Source organism: Cryptomeria japonica, chromosome 7 (assembly GCF_030272615.1).
Source record: "Cryptomeria japonica chromosome 7, Sugi_1.0, whole genome shotgun sequence".
Taxonomy (NCBI): domain Eukaryota; kingdom Viridiplantae; phylum Streptophyta; class Pinopsida; order Cupressales; family Cupressaceae; genus Cryptomeria; species Cryptomeria japonica.
The window spans coordinates 395,099,555-395,118,771 of record NC_081411.1 but is presented as its reverse complement, the minus strand read 5'-3'; the positions used below and the strand labels follow the sequence as shown (position 1 = coordinate 395,118,771).

General features: G+C 36.5%; 1 protein-coding gene across 1 annotated transcript; it reads right to left on the bottom strand.

Annotated features, from left to right (window-relative positions):
• Positions 1-2,722: 2,722 nt before the first annotated feature.
• LOC131033979 (aldehyde oxidase GLOX-like) lies at positions 2,723-4,372 on the bottom strand. The gene has a single exon (XM_057965303.2). The coding sequence runs from the start codon at positions 4,370-4,372 to the stop codon at positions 2,723-2,725; it is 1,650 nt and encodes a 549-aa protein (XP_057821286.2).
• Between the last annotated feature and the right edge of the window lie 14,845 nt (positions 4,373-19,217).

The window sequence follows — 19,217 nt, the reverse complement described above, 5'->3', positions numbered from 1 at the left end:
TTGACTTGGTGGCCCTTGAGTTGTTCACTTGTGGCATCCTTAGAGATGAATGAATGAATTTTTTTTCCTAAATCATCCTTTATAAATAGTTACTAGGAAAAGATAAATTATGTATATAGAATTTGTATACACATCAAGATGGACTGAGAAAATACTTGGGTACTATTTGCTTTATACTGGACAAATTTTATTCTTAATTCTAAATTCAATTGAATGCAAAATTTGTCAATATAATTATCCAAATATTTTGTGCCTTTGTTCCCAAGCACTAGAGAAATCAATACTTCTAGTGCATAAATCTAGAAACAATGCTTTCCAAATTCGCTTGAGGATTATGAAGATACAAATTCTGACTACCAAGGACATCAGAAAGCTCAAAGGACCTTGGATGTCTTTATTTTTTGAGGTGCTAAAAATCATGCATCAAATGAGGATCTACCATAGGATATTCACCAATAATAGCAAAATCCATCCACTTACTAGCTAAATGGCTTTTATGTTCTAATATCAATAATAATAAATCTTCCACTTTTATAAGAAAATGCCTCATAATTCTCAAGATGCATGGTGCACACAACCCCTTTGAACCTCCATGATTCCCTCATGTTATTTAATATTTATTCTAATTTTGTCAAGTCCTCAAGGAAAAAAAAAACACCACTAAAAGTATGAAGCAAAATTAATATAGAGAAATGATAGGTTGAAGAAGAATCATCAATCTTCTAAGGTCAAGATCATATTTTGAAATTATATATGCAAAAAATATTATTTTATATGTAAGATATTATAAATTAAATTAATGTATCTTTCATATACATATTAAATTGTACTTTATATAATTTTCTATTGATGCAACCCTTACATGTCCTTACGGTACAAGTGTTAATCATTATGCTTACAGATTCCACAATTAAATAGCGACATGTGCATGCATTTAAATATTGGTTATCTACCCATGAGCAATTAGAGCAGTTGAAAGGTGCTTAATGCTATTTTATACACGAACCTAATCAGATTTTTAATATTTGTAATAAAATCTAGAGATACTATTCCTAAAGTACATTGACTTGAATTTTTTATGATTTAGCACCCATGTATTACAAAATAGCTTTTTGCAACTTGACATTATTATTATGGTGATGAGTAATAAGCGTAAATTGATAAAACTTGACATAAATATAAAATGTTCTGATTTGCTAAATCGGGATAGGGCCTTAACCCTTACGTAACAACCAACAGGTGGAAGAGAGGTATCTCACAAGTAATGAGATGACCAAAAACTGAAAAAGATATACTTTTTTGAGGACAAGAAGCTTTTGACTGGAGCAACAATTGATGAGCGACAATTACATTAACTCGAATAGAACTTGTAGGTTTTCCATAAGACTTAGAAATCTAGGACAAAGCCACCATGGGTTGGAAAAAAACACATTTAAGGAAAGGGAAAGCAAAACACTAGATTTTGAAAGGAATCCCTGAACCTTATAGTTTTTAAAACACTTTACATTGTGGGAAGTGAAGCCAAAGAATGAACTAGAACTAAAACAACCAATAGATTTTCAAAGGCATCCTTAAACCTGTTACAAATAGAACCACTACAAATGACAATGTTAATAAAAAGGAAAAGAAACAACAAATAACCAAAAACAAAAACAAAAACAAAAAAAACAACAACAACATTTGAGAAGAATCCTCTCTAAACACAACATCTAGGTGCACCTCTATAGGCCCATAGTTAGCAGAACAACTTTTTCTTGGATAAAACAATCTGTTAAGTCCACCTCAATATAACGGCCATGCAAAGACGAGAAAATATAAAGCCTTGTTGTTGCCCATCACCTTAATAGGAATAATAGCAATAAAGAACTCAGGAGACTCTTCGGATCCAACCATAGAAGGAGCATGAAAAAAGGCTTTAACAAAACTTACCTCCATAGGTCCTACAAGATCTTTGGTAACATCCCCATAGAGGAAACCCCCACACCATCCGCCAAAACAGAGGGCTCACAAACACCAAAACCGATGCAAAAAAGTCCCAAACCGACAAACCAAACCCAAATGAAAGAAGTCCACCACAAAAAGAAACCCAGATGAAAGAACTCCACCGCAAGATGAGACATAGGGGAAGTTGGCAACAGAGGCATCAACATGGAAACACTAGAATTAAACATCTCTGCACCAGGAGGAACACCGACCCCGGCAAGAATCGCCAGCGAAGGGAAAGTCTCCAAACTAAACTCGACTCACCACCACAAAAAACCAGATCGGTGGCCACCAGAGTCAACCGGGACCAAGAAATAGAACAAAAGAGACATCTGTGAAGAGAGATAGAAACCCAGAAAAGGGGGCCTTAACAGCGAAGCACAGGATATCCCTCCACGCACTGCAGAAACCCTAAACAGAATGGCTGTTGAGAGAGTAAAGGGGTCTCCCAAAAACGGAACCAACATTCTACTTATTAACACGGACTTAACATGCTTTATGTTCTTCATAGTAAGAGTTATGTATCAGACTTTGTAAATCGTTTAAAATCTAGAGTAGTGACCTTATGCTAATTATGTATTGCAAAACAACGCGTGATCGGAAGGAATATTTCACTTTCTCTTTATTTGAGATTTGAAATAATAATTGCCGTACAATTACATAGGGCTTGAAAAATACTTCAGGAATCTAGGATAACTTTCATATAACACAAATTGAAAAAATGAAAGGAATTAAGAAGCTACGAGAAGCGAATCCATTTGGCGGTGCTGGGAACACCGTTATTTACCACAAACAGGATATAATATCCCGGCGGTGCAGCCACAGCCCCGGGAGGGGCTGTCACAGAAGAAGAATAAACAACATTCCCTCTTGCATTTGAAACGACCCTCGGTGTTCCAGCGGCGAGTCCGAGCATCCTCTGGTTCATCGAATTCGTGTGTGTCGTAAACGGCGGAGTGTAGGCATTAAACTGTATTGTATTGGTAATAGGACTGGGAACAGAGTAATCAACTCTGAAGGTTGTCGAATAGGAGATCAAAGAAGAGGACAAGGACAATATCCTGGGCCGGAAGGAGTCCTTATAGACCTTATCTAAGTAATAAGGACTGTACGCCTCCAGTCGGAGCTCCGTCGGGAAAGTAGTCCCCGTGAGGACGTAGCCTGCATGCGGATTGGAGCCACCCACAAAGACTCTGCCATCGGTCATCACGTTAGCAGTAGAATGGTACATTCTCGGGATGGAGGTGGCCGCCAGGGTGAAAAAGCGCTGTCCGACCGGTGCAGAAGGTCGGTAGAGATAAGGTGTCAAGACGGGGTCGGTTGCCATGTCCCAACCTGCTACGCCCTTGGCCGCTCCATTGATGATGATTATTTCGCCGTTGGGGAGAATGAGCATGTCCGACATGGTTCTCGGCCCGGGCATGTCTTCCATACTCCACGAAGGATTCGGGTCTGTAATCACCATTTGTCCACAGCTACGGAGCGCGGCTGTGAAATTACCCGCACTAGCCTGACCGAAACCGTTGTCTAGACATCCACCACAGATAAAAACTTCCAATTTGGCAAACCCATCTGAGCTGGAGAGCGGCAGCATGACGGACGACCCGGTGGAAGGGTAGTTTCGTGGGCCGTCACCCGGCATTCTGGGAAACGACTTGACGACAGTACTGGTTTTGTAGTTCAGAAGAATGGAGTCCCTGTTGGCGAAGATAAAGAGGTTGCCATCGGACGAGAGGTGGAGAAACGGATAGAGGTTGTTTTCTACTTGGGCGCTGGTTCGGGTCTGGAGTAGAAATGGCAGATTGAAAACTCCTTCTCCGGGAGCCTTTGGGACGAACTCGTAGTGAAACATCCGGGTGCCTCCCACTACAATAATACGATTGTCTGGCAGGATCTGGTTGGCGGCATACCATCGGTCTGCGGCGAGCTTCGGCCCCTCAGAATTGTTCCAGTCGCAGTTACCGTCGGAGCAGGGGACGAAGTAACGGATGTCCCGCGACCCGTCAGGGTAGCCGCCTGTTTGTACCAGCGTCCCGTTTGCGGTAAACGCCCCAGATGAGCACCAGGTGTCGGTGAAAATCATAAGCGGCCTGACCTTGTTGGTTGATATTTTGTACTCGATGGAATGCGCCGTGCAGTCATGGGTGAGGGCTGTGTCTTGCGGGTTGTCTCGGCATCGCCCGTTGTCCAGCTGAATCTGCGATGGGCCGAAGTTTGTTCTGTCGAACATCACCACGGTGTTTTTACGTGTGGTGGTCATGTGCATGGCTGAGACGCCAGCATTTTCCACAAGAAGGGTCCATCTTCCTGGCTTCATAGCCAGTTGTGCCTCTGCATCCCATGGCCATAAGCTCAGCAACAACGAAACCAGGCACAAAGCTTTCAACATCGTTCTTACTTCGAACTCTATATATTTAGCCTATCTCGTGAACAGTTTCTCTTTAGACCTTGCAGAGATTGCTTGATGTACTGCGTTTTATAGTACCCGTCTAATAATATACCTCGTGACAAAGACAGCAGGATCGGTATGAATTCCAGCTTATCCAGTATGAAACGATTCGACCTAGAATGTCTTCCAAGGAACAGAATAGTCGACAACGATAGAATGTAATTAGAATCATGCAAGAACACATCAAAAAATTTAATCCAACCGTCACTTGACGGCTGATGCGCATTTTAAATAATTATTTTCACGACTGGGATTCCTTGGCATCCCATTCAGCAAGCCAATCTACTCTTCGTTACATTCTTTATAATGAAACAATTTTATTGGTACAGCAAACATCTCTGCTGAATTTCTAATACACTAGATGAAAGACATAATTTAATATTTGTTCTGAGTTTGTTTCGGTCTTGCTATTCTTATACGGAACAGAAATTCCTGAGCAGGAAAATTGAGGCACGTGATTATGTGCCAAACACGATATGGTGAAAACGTGCAAAAAGATTTCTCTCATGCATGTGGTGATGGAATTGTTTGCTAGGCTGATCTAATAAACAATACAAACGAAGCATTTGGCAACGATTCCTTAAAAACCAAAAGATCTGCTAAATAATTATTTTATTTTTTAAAACATTTTTAATGTTGGTATCAAATTGGGAAGTTCGTATAGGGATGTTTTCACTTTTAGTTTTGAATATGTAAGGATAAAATCTTATGGAGTGTAAGATTCTAACACTAAAAGATGAAGTGATGATTATGTTTCAAGTAATTTTGATGAATGGATACTTTTTTGTGGGCAACTAGTTGTAAAGACAATAATTTAGACATTTCCTCTTAAATATTTATAGATTCAAATAAGTAGAGCACATATACATATACATATACATAGCATAACATCTGGTGTGCTTGATATAAATTTGGATGAGTAACAATACTTGGCATAAGAAACTTACGGGATTGTGACAATATGAATGGATAATATGGCAATCTTGTGCAGGGAGATTTTTGCCTCAAAAAGTTGTCTTTATTCATTCCCAAATGAACTATATACAAAATAATAGGATATAAATACTCATCACATCCATTGGAATTCAAAATGAACAATTGGATGTGATAAAATAACTTAAACATCCAAAAAATTCAAAAATATGTTTATTAGGGTACCACAACTTGGCGGGATCATATCTTCTAGCCTAGTAGATGAAATTTGGACTTATTTACACCATTAGAAATACCTCCAAGAGCTCTAATTTCAATCCCTTAGAAACCATGCCTTTGCTTATCCATTTCAAGGCTATATCATGTTGCTCCAAGTTTTATTTTTGGTTGGTATATTGCACTATCTCATGAAGATGCTAATGTATATGAAAAATATATTAATGACATTTGGATGCTCTATATATCTTGTTCTCTACATGTGTTGATAGCTCATTTTTCATGACTAGGAGTGCTACATCCAAGGGAACCAATGGTTGGTATTCAAGACATACTTCAAATGGGGTCTTCCCCATAGAGCTATGCATTGCATGATTGTAGCTATGTTGTACATATGAGATAATTTCATCCCATGTTGGACTAGATGTTTAGATTGATCTATTAGCAAAATGTGAATTGTCATGTCATTTAGCAACTCAATGAACCCATATGTCTATGGATGGAATACACTAGAAATAGTGAGGTTTGTTCCATCATAGCCCAAAAAACAAATAAAAAATTGCTAATGAATTTTCTATACTTGTCAAAGATAACACTCTATGGTAATCCAAAGTGAACCCATCCATCCACTAAGAAAAGCTCGATAATATGTTCCACTAAAAATACCTTCTTTCCATAAACTAGTTTACCATCACATGCAAATAATCATGACCACTTTTAGTATTAGGGATACCAAACATGAAGTCCATTAGGACTAGTTGCCAAGGTCTATCAAGGGTAGGAAGAGGAATAAAAATATAGAAATTTCTCGAGGAATCTCCTACACAAGGGGCTCTCTAATAACCTAATTAAGGGGGAGTGAAGACATCAACCTTAGGAGAAATAACTAGTGAGGAACTGATAAAATAATAGCCACCATTGTTTCCAAAAACAATTCTCCATAACACTCAAAGCACAAGTAAAATTATCACCTCACACAATTTATTTCAAACCATCTAATGTGTGACCATATGGGTACTTTTGCCCATGTTAAAAATTTCTCCATCAAGGATCTATGGCCCTTAAATAATGAGTGTTCATCTAGTTAGGAGATTAGACTCCTACTATCCCCCAAAACCATCAAATGATACATACACCACTACAACAATGTCAATCATAGAACTTGTCATCTCCCCCAATCCTGGTTATGGGGGTAGGGAGATTGTTGGAACAAGAAGTGATGCAACATAAGACATATGGAGGGTGAATCGTTTCCTGATCTATCTTCCTCTCACCCTTTCCCATCATAGAATTGTAGGAGCCCTCCCACCCACTCCATATAGTTTTAGGGCGAGCTCGAATCTAGTAACTATCAAGTGCAAGTTTCTCAAAGTATGGATTAATTTGTATAGCTGGAAATCACATAAAATTTTTATTGACATAATGTTCAAATCTTAGAATCAAGCAATGGTCTAGTTGCCTACCTTATCAAATCGCCTACACTTGGAGAAGGTAGGTTCGGGTCCACATATATATCCATCTTTTAGCTTCTCAAACAAAGTATTCCTCTCTCAACCTTTCTGCTCACCTCAAAAAACAACATAAAACTTGCAAAAAAAAGACATTATAATCCTTCTAAATAAATTTCTTCTCATAAAAAGGGAGCCCAAAAATGGAGAAGAAAAACTTTTGGTGACACTTTTCACCCTCACATATAAACAATTGACACGTTCCTTACTTTACCAATAAATCTTAATTTCATAAACTATATTTTAATCATAAAGATAAAGGTTAAAATTTATTAATATTTCATTCTAAGCTAAATTTATGCCATAAGAAAAACCTTAATCCCTATCCCTATGACCCAGGGCCTTAGAGAAAATAAAATGAAATGAAAATTGACACTTTAAATCACACCAATTCCTTCAAAAATATAAATTTAAAAATTGACATCATCAGAAACTATGAATTTCTACTATGAGTTGCTTGCACAACACTTGAATAACAATGAACAAGTTCATATTAGAGATGAAACTTTCATATCAAAATAATTTGTAGAACACAAAGACTCAAGTATGAACCCAAATAATCTAGGTTAGGTCAATTGGATAATTACAATATGGTTGCCATATATTTTCCCCGAATCCACTAGCCAAAGGATAACATGCACACTATTCTAATCATGATTATCAAATCATCAAGAAAATTTATAAAAAAAGCAACAAAAAATCAATATTTTAAGATATTATTACATTTCTCATTAGGATATTATTATTTTTTCTAATTAAACCATATTTTAACATAAATAGCTATAAATACACAACATATAGGACACATCATAAGCCATCAAGTTATAAAATTAACCATACATAGAATATATAAGTAGGATCACCATACACAAAGTCAATCAACATAACTATAATCAACACAAAGCCATGTATGTATATGTATATACATGAACCCAAAATGAATGTGTCAATTTTGAAAAATAGTAATATGATAATGACGCAAACTATGCAATGTCTCATAATGATAACATAAAAAACAAGAATAGTAACATTTAAGCCTATTAATGGAAAAAATGGTCTCACACCCCTTGTGAAAGAAAAGTAATAATAAAGAAAATTAATCTAAAATTCTATCTGGATGTTATTGTAAATAAGGCGTGTAAATGTTGCTCCACATTGTGAATGAATCTACCTATTTAGCTACAAGACTAAGTGATGAAAGAAAAAAATTTCTAAATCAAATCTATGTTGCAAATCCTTAATGGAGAATTTTTTTGTGCCCATCTAAGAAAGAGGTCCAAAATTTTTTTTCACTCGTTATCATTTATCCTTAGAACAATGGTGAGCCTCTACATTATATCCATGTGTTTAGTACTCTAATAAAGATTATAAGAGAAATTACGGTTCCCATGAATCTGTAGCTTGACATAGTATTGATCCCATGGAGTTTTCACCTAGGATTTTGTGTTTCCATCGATTTTTCAATACATGGGGGTTTTGTTGTGTTGGCAATAAAAAACCCACACTAGCACACCAAACTTTTGGAGGGTGTGGCTATGGAGAACATCCCCACTTACACTCTCAATTGATTGAGGCATAAGGGATTAAAATCCTTCATTATACTTCAAATATGAAAAAATATTTTAACCCAAGTGCACTAACTAGAAAAATCAATACAAATATAAAAAATAGAGAGCTATTTAACAAAGAAGTGTGGCTTCACTTGTAGTCTTCTAGACCAATTTAAGCCTACATGTTGTAGTGTTGTATTTTTTAACCCCTTACAATTTTACACTCCTTCTTGGGCCCTTGCTTTATGATGCCCTCTCATAGTCCATTTCCAATTTATTTTTAGCCTTGTCACAACCAATATATCATCATATTCTAATGAAGTGACCAAATCCTATCTCCCGAGACATTCTACTCTACATATGCCATTATTTCACCTTTTTCTAGGTGGAATATGACACCTAGTTCTATAGTTCTAGTGAACTAAGGTTCCTAACACCATATTTCCCCAAAATGGGCCTTTGTGTAAAAGTGTCGATTCCTACCATTTTTTATTTGATTCTAATATTTTGATATGATCATTAGAAGTCGGCCTAAAATACAAATTTAACCTGTCATCCCTATATAAATTTATCTTCTCTAGTTCATTTTATAATCTAAAAAACCCAAGAAAATTTTGCACTTCACTTGAGTAATCATTATTGAGAAAGTGTCTTTAGATCTAAGAAATGGAGAAACAAGCTACAACAATCTACATGCAAGTGTGTATTCATGATTGATCCTTTTATGACTTGTCATGTTATTGCATCAACCCTTGAAGGTCTTACTGAGAGACAATTGCATCACCACCATTATAAAGTTTGAGGTAATATCATTTCAATTCAACATTTTACTTTAGATTTAACCTTTTCCCTACTTGGGGTTTACATGTTTTATAAGAAATTATCAACTTAATATAGACCCTATATTATTTATGAGTTGGATTGTAAATATGGTTTCTTGTTAAGAGGTGTATACTTCCACTATTATCCTATTTTATCAATATTATATGAATTTTTTCAAGGGCTTATTCTATATGTTCATCAAAACAAGTTCAAATTCAAGTTACTTGCTTATCTGATTCTCTCAAAATCATGCTCAACTTCATGACTACTCATTTTGACTCACATGTTCTAACCATATTATTTCATATTTAAGATATCAAGATATCATGCTATTCTTACACCCATTTTTGTGTAATATAAAAAGACATAATATACACCCTCCCTCTTTTAATATTAGGTATATATAAATTCCCATTTAAATATACATAATTAGCATAATTGGGGGGAGAATGAAAAGGTTTATAAATAAGATATAGCCTCCCGAGAAGGAAGGATTCAACGAAAAAAAAGAAAAAAGAAAAAAAAAAAAAGAAATATATTATTTAATTTTTAGAATTTATTACATTTCTAATACTAAACGAGAAAATTCTTCAACTTTAATATATATACATGAGATTGAAAATTCACTATTTGTCTATTCCTTATATTTTACATCTCAACTTGTAAAGTAAAATTAAATATAATATTGTTATTTGGAAAGTTGTAATAATTATTTTATATGGGTATCATTCAATATGAGTATAGAAACAATACATCAAGGAAACAAAATGAGTATAAAAAATGTATTGTTATTTAGTGTGGCAAAAATGTATTGTTTTCTTATGTCAACCAGGTTCTTGAGGTTTTTCTTTATCTGTGCCATAGAGTGTTCCACCTTTCAATTCTTTGTTCGTGATTGCATTTCATCACCTCGACATCCTGGGAGAGCTTCTGGGTCATAATCATGAGTTTCTCAGATTTGTTGGGCTCAGGGGAGCCAGTGAAGATATCAATAATCTCTTTAACCCCCACTTTGAGGGTGTCAATTTCTCGCTCCACCCACTTCCAATAGCTCTCCTGGCTTCTGGTAGCTTCCATAACTAGGTTCATTAGATTACCAGTCCTTTGGATCCCACTGTTCTCTTATTTGGCCATGGTCCCCTATTTTTCTTTCAGGACATTGATTGGAATGTCTAGTTTAATTTTTTGATCTGAATTCTTTGGACCATAATCCTTAGCCGCAAGCTTCTTCTTTTTAGAAAGGGGCTCGATATTAAAAATTAGTTTGCTGGTGGATTTATATTTGCTAGCTGCCCATCTGGGAGGATTCTTACTGGTAAACATCCCAAGGTGACCATCACCTCCCCTTTTTCCACATGTTTATAATTAGGATCATCAAAAGGAATGACACCCCCACTATTGTCCAGTTCCATTTCCGAGTCAGAGACATCCTGGATGTTAGTCTGTTGGTCTTTCTTAGTTAGAGAGGGCACAACTTCAAGGGACTTAGCGTACTCCATGATGAGAACAATAAGCCCTTTATGGAGAACAAGATTATTTGGATTCTGCAAATATTTTTTTAGGCTATTTTCTAAAGAGGAGGCTAGATAGAAAGGAACATAAATGATTTTACCATGCCTAAAATGATTCAAAATGGTAAAATGATAGGAAAAGATGCTGGTATATTTTCCATCGAGCATAATATATCTCATGATGAACTTGACCATGTCTACCCAGGGAGCCATACTATCTTTCCTGTTGTAGCCACCATCAACCATCTTGGTAACTCTAGAGCGCTCCTTATCTTTGTCGAAGAAACTCGTCAAGTCCTCCCCAATTTTCCTATCTCTATAAAATCTTTTTCCATTCATCACCAGACCAGTGACTGTTGCCACCAGGGTTTCATCAATCTGATACTCGACTCCATAAGCCCTCAGGATTCCTTTTTTCCACCCATTAACAAAGGACTCCGTGAGCATAGGAGAAGGGCCATGAAGTCTATCCAAGAAGGGGACGATTCTCCCATCAACGACTTCCTGCCACACATCCTTATTTTTCTTTCATTTCTTGCAAGTAGATGATTCTTGCCTGTTCTTGTCCCCACCCATTATGCTCTTGGTCGCCAAATAGAAGAAAATGGGCCACACCAGAGAAGTCTCCGAACAGTCGCAGGAAATGGGCCACACCAAAAAAGTCTACAAACAGTAGCAAAAAATGGGCCACATAATAAGACAAAAAATCCAGGCACCAAGGAAGTTTCTAGATCTTCGGTTAGGGAAAACAAAAAGAGCCGTTTCAAAACATGATTAAAGATCACTGATTAACGTAAGTGGGCATAATCATCATGAGCCAGATTGTACAAGTTTTTGGGGAATGAATCCCTACTACTCCACCATTTAGTCGTCACGTATCCCATCGCCAAATTGGCTAGTAGATCTGCCACTTTGTTGCCTTCCTAGTATATGTGCAAAATTTTGAAATTTGCTAGCTCATTTATTATTTCTTGGTAATTCTTGATTAGATTAACTATTGTCCAGCTAGGATCCGTGCATCCATTCAGATAATTGACAGTGTTTAGCGAGTCAAACTCCAATCGGACTTTTCTAAAGCCTTCTCTTTTAGCCATGTGTAACCTAATGTTGGCAGCGCTGGCCTTTGCATAGTGGTTAGACTGGGTGCCCAGAGGGAGTGCCACCATAGAAACCAGCAAACCCAAATGATTCCTAACCAATCCCTTGCACTTGGTCAGCCCAGGATTCCCTTCAGCTGCCCCATCCACATTGATTTTGATTCAACCCAAAGGGGGAGGATGCCAAAGAACATTTTGTCTTCACTGCTTGGTTTTGTGCACTAGAATGGCAATATTTCAATCAATTTTCCACAGATTAATAGTATCCCATTCCTCCTGGAGAGTAGGGAGGGGATGGTTGTTCTTTCTGCTGGGGAAGGAGTGCAGAAAAATTCTCCTTGGTAGCAATGCAAATTTTAGTAGCCACAATAAACGTAGGAGATTCCAAATCCCTAAAGACTCTATTGTTTCTTTCTTTCTAGATACCCCAGGCAATATGTGGAAGAGATAAATTCTAGAGAACTCTCAAAGCCTGATTATCAAAGGGGAACTTCCATTCAAACCACATTCTTTGGAAAGTTTCAGGGAAGACCCAATTTGTGTTCCAGATGTTAAGGAAGTGATTCCAGATATCCTTGGCAAAGGTGCAATGAAGCAGTAGATGACCAACATTTTCCTCTGCCTCTTTGCAAAGAAAACATCTATTGGTAAGAGGAATACCTCTTTTGCAAAGATTGTCAATGGTAGAGACCTTACCCTGCATAAACAACCGGAAAAAAATGTTAATTTTAGGAATTAAGTGCTTGTTCCAAATACCAACCCAAAAGGGGGGGAAGCTTCTAGAGATGAACTTATAAGCATCAACAACCTTGAACTTCCCAGAAGAGGAGAAATTATAGAACACTTCATCCTCCCCATGAGAACGGGGGATGTGTATACAATTCAATCAAGGTTGCATAGTTGACAAAGCATTATCCACAGAATTAAGGTCTAACCAGACTCGATCTCTAAAATAATCAGCCACCCAGACACTAATTTTTCTAAGACATAATTCTTTGAAGGGAGGAGCCCAAATAGAGTCCAATAGGGGGCCATCACCAGTCCACCAGTCATCCCAAAACTTGATTTTGGTACCATTCCCCAACACCCATATGCAACCATGCAAGATAACTTTGGAGGAGCCAAATAAATTACTCCATAAATCAGAAACAACATTGGGAAGATCATAAGTTTCCAGAGTGTTTTGAATATCCAGAATGTGGTATTTATGTTCGAATATGTCAATCCATTCTCTATTCTCTTTAAGACATCTCCATAGCTGCTTGGCCATCAAGGATTTATTGAATTCTCTTAGATTCTGGATGTCCAGTCCCCCATGGATTTGGGAGGGAAAACCTGATTCCAAGCCACAAGATGTAATCTATTCTTAGATTCAGTTCCAGTCCACAAGTTTTTTTTTGAATTCTTTCCAGTTTATCAGCAATTTTGGCTGAGATTTTGAATAAACTCATAGCATAAATTGGGAGGCTTTGAAGCGTGGCTTTGAGAAGATGGAGTTTACCATCTTGGTTTAACAAAGCTCCTTTCCACCCAGCCAACTTATTCTAGAATTCATCTATAAGGTTTGCCCAAAAGGAGTGAGGAGTCGGACCATGGCAGAGAGGAAGACCTAAATAGGAGATGGGCAAAGTTCCAACTTTACAGCCAATAATTGAGGCAATCTTCAATTTCCTGTGTTCAGGGGTGTTAAAGAAGAAAACGGAGCTTTTAGCTAGGCTTATTTTTTGCCTAGAAATATGTTCATAGATATTCAGAGTCTTTTTTAAATTCTTAGCTTCTTTAACCAAGCCTTCCCCATCAATAGAGTATCATCAACAAATTGTTGGTGGGAGCATGTGGAGGCCTGAGAGGAGGGTCGTAAGCCCATAATAATGTCATTTCTGACTTCCCTCTGAATAATTTTACTGATAGCTTCACTCATTAGAATGAAAAGGAAAGGAGATAGAGGATCCCCTTGTCTTATGCCCCTTGACGCGAAGAAGAAACCAGAGGTAGATCCATTAATCAACACATAAAATTTTGGGGTGGAAACACATGGTTCAATGATCTGGATGAAGTTATCTTTGAATCCAAAATCCCTAAGGATTTTGAGGAGAAAGCTCCTATTGACTCTATAAAAAGCTTTCAGCAGGTCTAATTTAAAAAAAAAACCAGGTTTTTTATTGATAGAAAGGGAGTGAATATTCTCATGCACCACAATAACAAAATCCAGGATCTACCTCCTAGGAACAAACCCATTTTGATGTTTAGAAATTAAAGAGGGGATGAAAATCTTATGTCTGAGCACCATAATCTTAGTGAAGATTTTATAAAGAGAATTGCAAAGGCCAATGGGCCTAAAATCCTGAAAAGACCAGACATCAGATTTATTAGGGATGAGGATAAGGAAGGTTGTGTTTAGCTCCTTCAGGAGAGAGTGGGATCAAAAAAATTCTTGAGCCGCAGCGACCACATCAGAGCAAATATTCCTTTGAAAATTTTTAAAGAAAAAAAGAGGGAAACCATCAGGGCCGGGGACTTTGTTACCTTCAAAAGAGAAGATCGCATTGCGAACTTCATCAGAAGAGAGAATTCTGGTAAGCTCCAAGTTCATGTCCTGAGAGATGATGGTGGGAACCTCCTACAAGATTTCATTCTGAGTTAGAGGATCAAGAGGGTCATCCACAAAAAGGAGATTAGAGAAAAAGTTAGTGGCTTTCTGGAAAATCTCATCATGCTTATCAACCCATCTCTGGCCAATCTGAATTTTGTTTATTCTATTAGTAGCCCTGTGATTAAGAGTCATCATATGAAAGAACTTAGTGTTTTTGTCACCACTTTTGAGCCATAAAGCTCTAGATATCTGCTTCCAAAATTCCTCTTGTTTGGAAATAATGTCATGTAATTTAGTCAAAATTTCAATTTCTTTGTTCGAGACATCTTTATCAAACTTGAAAACTTGAATATGATTTTGAACCTCCTCAAGATCCAGTTTGAGATTATCTTTAGCTTTGAAGATATTGCCAAAAGAGGATTTGTTCCAACGTTGAATATTAGACTTGACATTAGATAGCTTCTTGGCTATACAAAACATAGCCATGCCCTAGATATCAATATTCCACCACTCCATAATTTTATCTTGGATTTTAGGGGCCATTAGCCACATTTTCTCAAATCTGAAGGGGTATGCCTTTCTGCCAGATAACAGAGTAACCGAGAGGAAGATGGGGAAGTGATTAGATCCAACATGGGCCAAGGAATTGAGTTTGCAGGAGTCCATCTGAAACCAATCAGGAGCGACAAGCCCCCTATCAAGCTTAACTTGAATAAGGTCCTTCCCATTGCGTCTAATGGACTAGGGGAACTTGGCACTAATAAGATTCAGATCCAAAAGGCTCAAAGAGTTGATCATGTCAGCCAAGTCTTGTCTACTATCAATAGAGATAGCTATACCCCAGATTTCTCCAGATTAGAGAGGGGGGTATTGAAATCACCTAAAAGGATCCATTTCTCATTAGGGAAGAGAGATCTAGCATGGCAAATGTAAGACCAGAGGGCTTTCCTAGCCAATCTCCCATTAGGAGCATAGACGTTGGAAATAATCCAGGAGGATCCATCTTTGAGATTAAAGAATCTAGTAGCAATGTGATTAGGAGAAGAGAGAACCAACTTACCACTTAGCGGTCTTGGATTCAAAAGGGTGGAAATACCACTTGAAGCACCATTTGCATCCACACAATGAACACCACAATCTCCAAAGATTTCCAGTTTAATTTTTTCCACTTTGCTACTAGGCATTTTTCGTTTCTTGGACAAAGCAAATATCAGGTTTATGATCTCTGACCAAATTAGATAGCAGGTCATGCTTGTGGGGGTAATTTAAACCCCTTATATTCCATGAGATGACTTTAATTTAGCATGAGAGGGGGATCCCATCCCCATTTCTAGTAACGTTCTCTGGGCTCCGTCTGCAATGGCAACTCAACTTTTCCTATATCTGCTAATTGAATTGGGTGGTGTCCCCACCCCCCTTGATTATGACCCTATAAATAATGTTGATAGGCTCATAAAACTCTTATTCCTTGTAGGTATTTAGCTAATATGCTCCTAAACCATACTTGGAAATGACAACATATGAGTCCAACCAATTAAACTCAAATTTACCTTTTTTTCTATATCCTAAATATTTCTCCATTTTTTTCCTTAAGGATGATATTACCAATCCCAAATTATTGAGCTCTAATATACATATTATAAATGTGAAAAAAGAGGCAATAGTACTATTGAAGGTGATTGAGGGTAGAGACATCACTCATATAAAAATTCTAAATCATGGAAGTGCATTCTTAAGATTTATGTGGCTAAGATAATATCATTAGTTTTTTAACCTTATATATCATTATGAACCTCTTTTATTCTGAGAGAAACATCTTCTAAATTAAGACACCCAAGTAAGGCACCATTTAAGATCCTTTGATAGAATATTCTACTAGGGATGGTGAAATGGGATAATGATGGATAAATTTTTGGTATTGTATGGGATAGAATGGGTGGTAAATATTTATTTTAAAGGTAATTTCAAATGTAATGATATCATGGATTGTTTGAACCAGCAAATTCACAAATGGTTATTAAATCTAACACATCATATGTACATGGGGACCAAAAGGTTCTCAACTAAGAGTTCATCACATTGACTATATTATGGAATATCTAGAATTTATCCTGATGTAGTCATGGATTTTCCTCCTTTATTTTTGATTATGAATACTTTTTATTGTTGGCATGCTAGATACAATAAAGATTATTATTGGATCAATATATGTACCCAAATTGGCTTCTTTTGATTATTGTAATTAGATTATTGGTTGATATTGTCATTGTGGAAACTTAAAGAGAACTTGTTGAGTTCCCAATCTATTGATTCTTGAGAGATTTTTTCATCAATAGACATGTCATTCTTTTACTCTTTTATATTTATAATTATTTGATAATGCCTTAGAGAGGTTTCACTAGGGAATACAATTTTTTTTCTTTTATAATTTTTAAAACTATTTGAATTAAAGAACTTGGTTCATTCACCAAAATAAGTTCTTGCATAAAATTCTATGTCAAAATCTCTTTTATGGTAATTGAATCAAATACCTTCATGGATTTCCATAAATTTAGCCATTGCATCATCATTTCTTAATAATTAGTTTTTTTTTTAATATTTTGAATAGGCATTAGAGAGAATGTTCAATGTATTATATCTAGCGGTGCTATATATTTTTAGTTTGATGAGTAGGGAAAGTTGTGTACTTGTTTGAACACTTGTAGGTGCTCGATATTTGAGGTGTGATTGTGTGAGAATATAGGCGAGTTAAGAGGTGAAACCTAGAGGGAGTATAATTTTTCATGTGATATTCATGATGGTACGATTGATTATCAAATTTAGTGCTTCTCGGTATAGGTTGATAATTTTTTTTTTTTATATTGGCTTTGATGGTGATGGTACACAAGTTGTCTTCTATTGAGGAGACGATTAGACATGGTTAGAAAGTTGGAGTCTCATGTGGGTGATAGTTGAGTGTAGGTACAATGTTGGTGATGATTATAGTTTCATGGTTATGAAGATATACTTTCTCATTAACATGAAATGATCATGTTTGAGGTGGTTTGGTGGCATTTTTGTTGGTGTTAGGAGGTTGTTTCTTATCTCTTGGATGTTTATTTTCTTCTTTGACTATGGTTTATCACTTGTGGACATGTTTAGTGAATTAGATTTGAGATTGATTTGGTGCTTGAGCATGTGGGCTACAGGATTATTCTCTCTGATATCTCAATTTTCAAGTTACTAATGTGATGATGAGTTTGCATGTTTCAGTGTATAGGATCTACAAGTTGGGGAATGTTGTATGATATCTCTACTTACATGTTGCATAGATGACTCAGATGTGGACCATCCATATCCACATGATTGATTTAGTGTTGACGATGAATTTGTTAGTGGATCCTTTTTGTGGTCATTTGTGAATTGGTATGTTTTCTTTCAGATGAGATGATGGATGATTAGAGTATCTAATTAGTCATTTTTTGGGGGCTTGTAGCATGATGATTTTATTAAGATGTCATGATAGATTGGTTAAATTTTATTGGGTATAATTTTCAGTCAAATATTTTTACAGTGATGAATTGGTGACATTGGATTGATTCTTGATGGTTTGTTGACTTTTTTGTATCTTCTTGGCTTGGAGAGATTGGTTTTACTTGTTGTTACTAACATTTTAGTTGTTTGTGCGTGTGTAGACCTGGATGATATTCTTTCAGGAGATAGTTATAATGATGCCATGTGTGACTCGATATCATTGTTCAGTTGGAGTTTTTAAAAGTGACATGGATTCATCATTTGATGGTGGATGATCTTCTTTAGTGTGTGCATATTCTTGGAGGTTCTCTTAAACCCTATTGTTATAGAAGGGTTCTTCCACATTTACAGACTCACTTTTTTGAGATGGTGATCTTCATGTGATTGAAGATGTTTACTCTTATCTTAGAGTGTGTTTACTATTATATCATGTTTTATTATTGATGCTAGCTTTGCATTTTGACATGACACAAAGTTTTTTGTGACTAAACTATTTGCATTAATTGCATGTGATCTCCTAGGAGGAGATGGTTAGATCATAATGTCATGTTTGGGTTCTCAATTTTGCTATTAGAACTTTGAAAATTGATCTTGTTTGGTTGTCTTTGTACTTGAGTACATGATCCTTTTCTTGGAGCTTCATGGTTATGCAAGTGTTACGTTGAGGTTTAGCATGGATTGGCTGGTTACAGGTGCTCATCGATACTTGAAGCCTTAGGTGAGGATTGAAATATCTTGTCATTTTGAGACATGTGTTGAGATGGTTACTCTTGATGAGATTTAAGCAATAAGTATAAGGAGCCTATACATTGGTTGGATGCGAGTTCAACATGAACCTATAAGTAGATTGTTCTTGGATGAGTCATGGTGACTCATGTCCAAGAATAATTGTCAATAGTGGTTTTCTTAGCATCGTGCTATGAAAACCTGCAATATGAGGACACAAGAATTTGAAGAAAGTGGTTGCTAAAAAATAAGGATTGATGTTGAATTTATAGATTTTGGAAGGATTAGATGAAAAGCTAAGATCGATTTGAAAATA

Excerpts from the sequence above, each read along its gene's own strand:
- LOC131033979 (XM_057965303.2), bottom strand. The coding sequence starts at position 4,372 with ATGTTGAAAGCTTTGTGCCTGGTTTCGTTGTTGCTGAGCTTATGGCCA.